We start from the raw sequence: 8,030 nt of genomic DNA, 5'->3' as shown, positions 1-8,030 counted from the left end.
AGCAAAGTGTACTTCTTTTTTGCAAATGATTTACATGTATATAGTGATACTATTATATAAAATTTTCAACAGTTCTTTCATGTTTAGTCGTCTTTCCAAGGAGATATGGTAATCATCATCTATTGCCAACAAAATTCTGCAGGCTGTGTCACTTTTATAAAAAATCTTGAAAGCACCATACATTAGATTCAGGCCAACAATCAATAGTTAAATTCAGCATTGGTAAATTATCAATTCTTCCAAGCACTTATATGTTGTTAGGTGAGTGAAAAATTCTTAACTCTTCAACTATCATGGATTAGCCCATGAACCATACGATGAATTTAATCATAAGAGATTTTTTAACTTTTTAAATGGGAGGTAGAGTGAAGATGTGGTGAAAAACACCACTTGATCTAGATTCTGGTACCATGATTGATGCAGGTGGAAAGCCACAAGAAACATAATACTTTGTCTCGAGATAATAACCCTTGAATGCACAAGAAGTAACTTGAATCCACAAGTAGAGCTCTTGGAATCCACCATAAAAAGATGGGAGAAAAAAACTCTAAATGTTTTATTACACTAAAATTTGAATTACTTTAGAGGTTACAATGCTCTTAAATAAATAATAAAAGAACCCTAGGGCTACCAACCTTATTCCTATGGCTGCAAAGAAACACCTAGAAACCTTAATGCATGAAATTAGGCTAGAAAATAGGAAAAATTGTTAATTATCGAAAAAAAAAAATTGTTACAAAATGTTAAATTGAAATAATTGCAAAGTCAAATCCTATGGTCTCTAGGAGATGTTCAAAAACAGAAGATACTTTATTAAATTAAAAGTTATAATGAGAATAAAAATTCAAAAAAATAGCAAAAACGATTAATCAAGGGCCTAAACAAAGAAATTTTTCTGAAAAGCGGTGTCAATTGTGACTAAAGGCCACATGTTTTGCTCCCAATATTGCTTTCTTTCACGTTAGTATTTTTTACATTCTGAATTTATTGCGTGTTGACTTCTGACGATCTCTTTGTTCAAGTAAACCTATGGCTTTTGTTCACATTTTGTGTCTACAATGTGAGTTTACATTGCTAATACAATGTAAACCTATGAAAGTCCTATTAGAAAATTAGATTTCTGGGATTTGTGATCTTCTCTTTTTGATTCATATGAAACAATGTGAAATTGCCATCGGTGTTTCTTATACTATACTATCAACCTTAGGTATGTTTAAAGTGAATCAAAGACTATTGTAAGTGTGTAACACAGTTCAAAATATTTACTTGGGTTAAAATTTTTTGCTTTTTAGACATGGCATAGGCAGCTCATGGATATGGAAAGTGGAAACTAACAAGCCTCACCTAGACATGTCTTCCCAATGCTCGTATGGATATGGAAACAAAGTGGCCTCACCTAGATATGCATCCAGCCAAGTTTTTCATGTGGTTACCAATGAATCCTATGGATATTTTAAAACAATATTCTTGGTTCATGTGGTTGACATTGGTTCTCATCTCAGTAACACAACAGGGTTGGATCCAACTTGTTGTATGTTAAACCCACTTGGCTGAAAGAACATACAATGTATGTGCCCGAGTCCATGCTTCAAGTTGATGCATATATAGCCAAACATAGTTAAACAGGACAACCATCCAAATTAAGGGTCTTGGTCTTGCTCTCCTACCTTCACATGGTCTGGGTTACAATGAATGCCGGCACAAGAAAAGCTACTCCATTTTAGTGACTCTCTAGCTTTGTGTTGGATCAACTCAATACAGTCTAAGACCTAATGCAATAACTAAACGGTGTAGTTTTCGGATAATAAATAATTGGGGCATCTTTTTTATACTTAATTAGTAATTTTAAGTCTCATTACAAAATTTAAATTTTTTTTTTTTTTTTTTGCCTCTTGAGTTGCAAAATCACTAATTAAAATTTTGTATTAAGTTTTGCTAATGTATCATTTTAAAATGATAATTTGGCTAATCTAATCAATCTAAAATAGGATTTTATCAATTTTAATTTTAAAAAAATTGCAAAAAAAACTATAACAAGTGTTGCCAGTAAAATTCGATGATCATATATTCATTTAATATATTTTCTCATATTCACATATAATTATCTCGCATTGTTATTTTATCTATTTCAGTATTTCACAACAATACATGCATACAATAGGCTAGAACATAGAGAATATAGACCATAATCTGTTTTCAATTTTAATTTTTTTCTCTTGAATGTACTATCATATTTATATGAATTGAGAACCCAATTAATGATTTTGACCCCCCAAAAAAAAAAAAACCCAGTAAATGATCGTTAAAAGGCTAGAACATAGAGAATATAGACAGGAGACCATTTCCTTAAAATTACAGGATGGCCTACAAAAGCCTGTAAATTGGGCTTACGGCCCAAAGGTGATTTACGCAGACCGACTTGGACTTGCGTTAAAAGAAAGAATACACCGACTCCCTACCGGGCTTTCCTCTGTCATTTTCGCAATAGTGATGATGATGGGCTTGAATGCTTTATTTATACATGGTTACGATTTAGATATGAGTGTTGTTTGAAGACTCTTTGAGTTCTGGCAGATTTCTTGGGAAGCATCAATATCTAAGGATTTCATTTGCTCTTGGTTTTCTCCATTTATGTGATCAGAAGTTTTTCCCCTCCCACCATAATAAGAAATAGAAAACTTCTAAAAGACTAAAACCTCGTAAAATGATACAACTATCCACGAGATAGACTATGAATGGTGGAGAAAAAGTTGTGGGTTCATGTGAAAGTGACAGACAATCAGCTACAATATGACACGTAAGATAGTTGTAATAAAGTTGTGGCAATTTATGTGATACTAGAATTACTCTAAGAAATATATTCAATTATTCATCACATTTATTGCCTCATACTTGAAGTTTCTCCAATATTAAAGGACAAGGACAATGACAAAAACATGAAAAAGAAGTTGAGTACTTCCATTCTATCAATCCAAAAATATTTCATGCCACACCACATAAACTTCTTGGATAGCCTATTGTTGTAAGTTAAGATATGAGGAGAAAGTATTTGAAAATGAAAAAGAAGTTGAGTACTTCCATTCTGTCTATCCAAAAATATTCCATGGCACACCAGTGACACCACATAATCTTCTTAGATAGCCTATTGCTGTAAGTTAATGATATGAGGAGAAAACTATCTAACATAGTCTTTATTGGCAATCAATTAGCGAGTAAAGCTGGTCTAAGGAATGTGATTGTGGTATTGATTCTTGAAGGCTCCAAAGGATAGGTTTCATGGTGATTGGTCAATTTTGTTGGTCCTTTTGATACTGTGGTATTTAGCTGGGTTAATAGAGCAACCAACAATATGGCTGCCCATGAACTAGTAAATTGGTCATTATGGAATTATGTGTATGGAAACTCTAGTTTGGCTTTTGGTCCTCCGAGTTTGGTAACTTTAGTAAGTTTATGAATAATAAGGTTATTCAGTCTGCAGATTTGTCTATTGCCTTGGGATTGAATAGATTATATCCCTCACTAATTTATACTATGGAGCTAATATTAAATGTCACATGGTTCACTTAAGGGATTGTCTCTTCCCTTGTGAATATATATAACCAAACTACGTTGCCCTTCTATCCATAGCAACAACATATCTTCTTCTTCTTCATCCATCTCAAATTCTCATTCCCTCTGTACTTGACAGAATGACCAGTGCTAAGAAGCTCCTCAAATTGGCAAAGAAGTGGCAAAAGCTGGCTAATATGAAGAGAAAAAGGATCTCATTTCCTAGAGCCACTAGAATTCCAGGCGAAAGTTGCAACACACCATCGGTGGTGGCCGATAAGGGTCACTTTGTTGTGTACACTGCTGACCAAAGACGCTTTGTGCTTCCTTTGGAATATCTCAACAAGGAAATTTTCAAGGAACTCTTTAGAATGTCAGAAGAAGAATTTGGACTGCCCAGAAATGGGGCTATTACACTGCCATGTGATGCAGTGTCTATGGAGTATGTAGTTGCTATGATCCAACAGAAAGTAGCCAAAGATCTAGAGAAAGCATTAGTCATGTCCATATCTAATGGTTGCTATTCATCATCTTCATATCTCCCTCCAGATCTACCCAACAAACAAATACTAATCTGCAGCTTCTGAAGCAAAGTGTACTTCTTTTTTGCAAATGATTTACATGTATATAGTGATACTATTATATAAAATTTTCAACAGTTCTTTCATGTTTAGTCGTCTTTCCAAGGAGATATGGTAATCATCATCTATTGCCAACAAAATTCTGCAGGCTGTATCACTTTTATAAAAAATCTTGAAAGCACCATACATTAGATTCAGGCCAACAATCAATAGTTAAATTCAGCATTGGTAAATTATCAATTCTTCCCAGCACTTATATGTTGTTAGGCGAGTGAAAAATTCTTAACTCTTCAACTATCATGGATTAGCCCATGAACCATTCGATGAATTTAATCATAAGAGATTTTTTAACTTTTTAAATGGGAGGTAGAGTGAAGATGTGGTAAAAAACACCACTTGATCTAGATTCTGGTGCCATGATTGATGCAGGTGGAAAGCCACAAGAAACATAATACTTTGTCTCGAGATAATAACCCTTGAATGCACAAGAAGTAACTTGAATCCACAAGTAAAGCTCTTGGAATCCACCATAAAAAAATGGGAGAGAAAAACTCTAAGTGTTTTATTAGACTAAAATCTGAATTACTTTAGAGGTTACAATGCTCTTAAATAAATAATAAAAGAACCCTAGGGCTACCAACCTTATTCCTATGGCTGCTAAGAAACACCTAGATACCTTAATGCATGAAATTAGGCTAGAAAATAGGAAAAATTGTTACAAAATCAAATTGTTAAATTGTTAAATTGAAATAATTGCAAAATCAAATCCTATGGTCTCTAGGAGATGTTCAAAAACAGAAGATACTTTATTAAATTAAAAGTTATAATGAGAATAAAAATTCTATAAAATAGCAAAAACGATTAATCAAGGGCCTAAACAAAGAAATTTTTCCGAAAAGCAGTATCAATTGTGACTAAAGGCCACATGTTTTGCTCCCAATGTTGCTTTCTTTCATGTTAGTATTTTTTATATTCTGGATTTATTGCGTGTTGACTTCTGACAATCTCTTTGTTCAAGTAAACTTATGGCCTTTGTTCACATTTTGTGTGTCTACAATGTAAGTTTACATTGCTAATAAAATGTAAACCTATAAAAGTCCTATTAGAAAATTAGATTTCAGGGATTTGTGATCTTCTCTTTTTGATTCATACGAAATAATGTGAAATTGCCATTTGTGTTTCTTATACTATACTATCAACCTTAGGTATGTTTAAAGTGAATCAGAGACTGTTGTAAGTGTGTAACACAGTCCAAAATATTTACTTGGGTTAAAATTTTTTGCTTTTTAGACATTGCATAGGCAGCTCATGGATATGGAAAGTGGAAACTAACAAGCCTCACCTAGACATGTCTTCCCAATGCTCGTATGGATATGGAAACAAAGAGGCCTCACCTAGATATGCATCCAGCCAAGTTTTTCATGTGGTTACCAATGAATCCTATGGATATTTTAAAACAATATTCTTGGTTCATGTGGTTGACATTGGTTCTCATCTCAGTAACACAACAGGGTTGGATCCAACTTGTTGTATGTTAAACCCACTTGGCTGAAAGAAAATACAATGTATGTGCCCGAGTCCATGCTTCAAGTTGATGCATATATAGCCAAACATAGTTAAACAGGACAACCATCCAAATTAAGGGTCTTGGTCTTGCTCTCCTACCTTCACATGGTCTGGGTTACAATGAATGCCGGCACAAGAAAAGCTACTCCATTTTAGTGACTCTCTAGCTTTGTGTTGGATCAACTCAATACAGTCTAAGACCTAATGCAATAACTAAATGGTGTAGTTTTCGGATAATAAATAATTGGGGCATCTTTTTTATATTTAACTAGAAGGTTGCCCGCACGTTGCGCGGATAATGCTGTAAACTTTTATGTAAAATGGTTTTGGAAATTTTTGTACATATATTATAGCATAAATAATAGATATTTTCATTGCTAAAATCACCTACAATTATAGTAGAATCTTCAGAGTATGTAGGCATATTTTGTTGCCTACCATCAGTTGATCTTAAACCAATTAATTGCAAGGATACATTATGCATAATTGCGTATCAAACTCCTTGAACCTATCCCTTGTCATACGAAATGTCTAACTAAGGCATTGATTTTATGAAGCATCTTCAATAATATTTTAATTATAGTAGTGCTAAGGTTGCATAGTGATTTATGTCTAGGCAAAGCAACAAACACACACTGATATTGTCAAGGCTCTCGTGGACAGCCATACATGATACTTGACCAATAAATAAATAAAGCAAGCAACTTCAATGATAATTGAGCTAGACATGATTCAGCATATTTAACAAATTTTTAACAAAGGTGTATCAGTATAATATATTTAACAATTTTTTTAATACCATTTTGAGTTAATATAGATTATAAGCTAACCTTCAAATAATGGAGACACCACATAATTTTTTTGCCCACTTAGTTCTTAATTTGTACCTTTGCGGTTCTCATTGTTTCTTTCTTTGTTCCTATTTTTAACAATTGAGTTTTTGTTATTTGGTAGGACATAGAATATGTGTAGATTGTGTTGATTATTTTAAAACTTTGCTTCCAAATAATACTTAACCTCTCAATAGGTAAAAGACAATTATTCACCTAAAAATAATAACAACTTTCCAACCCGTAGTTAAGTTAATTTGTTTCATTCATGTCAATTATATAGGCTGCTACTTCATACAATCAAATAAAAATTATAAATTTTCTTCAAGCATTTTATCAAACACTATAGATTCAAAATAAAATATATAATTATTCCTGGGCTCTTAGCACTTCAAATCCCACAAAAGTTTTGGCTCCATTGGCGTTTTGAATGTGATCCAATCCATATAGATACATGGGTATGTGCTCCAACTACATGTGGCATGGAGGACCTTGATTTGTTGATTAAGCTTCTTCCTCATTGATCTTTCTACCTGCCTAACAGAACCGGATTATTTACTCAACTTATCTTTGCCTTAGGGTCTAAATAGTACCCAATTCAACTAATTTTCTTAATCACATCCTCATGTAACATATTTAAATCAGTCACCAAAAGCCAAATTATAAGTTATAAAAATGGTGTGGCTCAATAAAAATCTTGACCAGTAAATAGTTCAAATGAAAAGAAACAAACCACCATCTAGTTTGATTATCAAAAACCCATTACCTCTTAGCTACTAATGTAGAGTTTTAGTATTTCGTACCTCTTAGATACTAAATAAGGGTATGATAAATTAGGGGCCGGTGGCTTTTTCTTCTTGGGTTTAGTGACTTTAGTCTCCAACCAAAATAGGTAAAGTTGAAGCTTCAATCTCCTCGAGTCAATCTTCTCTCAAACATTGCAAACCACAAACTCGGTACCTCAAATAATTTTTTTTTTAAATGAAAGAAATAAACAAAGAGTGAGAGTCAGAATATTTATTGATTTATTTATAGACACTGAGAAAGGAGTTTTTGTCCATGAACTCGTAGTGGAATTGTTGATCCATTAATAGAAGGAAGATCCATCAATTGATAAAAGAAATAGGTACATTAGTGTGTGTTTAAATTGAAAGGGGAAGTGAAATAGTTTTTATTTATTTATTTATTTTCTAAAAGAACTGAAGAGTTAAGGGAGAGAATAACAGAATAAAAAAATTTAAGATGGGTTGATCTTAATGGAAATATATTAAAATTTAACAGTGCAAAGCTTGGTCTCACTTTACCAAGTGCTTATCCATAGTGTGCATTTAAATTTGAACATTTAAATTGGTAGATTTTGTTATATACCTTTCTAAAAAATTCATGCTTATAGTACTGTTGGAATAAATAACAGTCACACTAATAAAAATAAAAATGGAAAGAATTGACTTGTAATTAATATATATATATATATATATATATATATATATATATATATATATAT

The 8,030-nt window shown here is 32.6% G+C and overlaps 1 protein-coding gene across 1 annotated transcript; it reads left to right on the top strand.

The window, feature by feature from the left end:
• The first annotated feature begins 3,689 nt into the window (after window positions 1-3,689).
• LOC142644557 (auxin-responsive protein SAUR68-like) lies at window positions 3,690-4,136 on the top strand. The gene has a single exon (XM_075819142.1). The coding sequence runs from the start codon at window positions 3,690-3,692 to the stop codon at window positions 4,134-4,136; it is 447 nt and encodes a 148-aa protein (XP_075675257.1).
• The last annotated feature ends 3,894 nt before the right edge of the window (window positions 4,137-8,030 follow it).

The sequence above is a fragment of the Castanea sativa genome, chromosome 7 (assembly GCF_040712315.1).
Source record: "Castanea sativa cultivar Marrone di Chiusa Pesio chromosome 7, ASM4071231v1".
NCBI lineage: Eukaryota > Viridiplantae > Streptophyta > Magnoliopsida > Fagales > Fagaceae > Castanea > Castanea sativa.
Note: the sequence above shows the minus strand (reverse complement) of the source record. Positions and strands in the feature narration are given on the sequence as shown.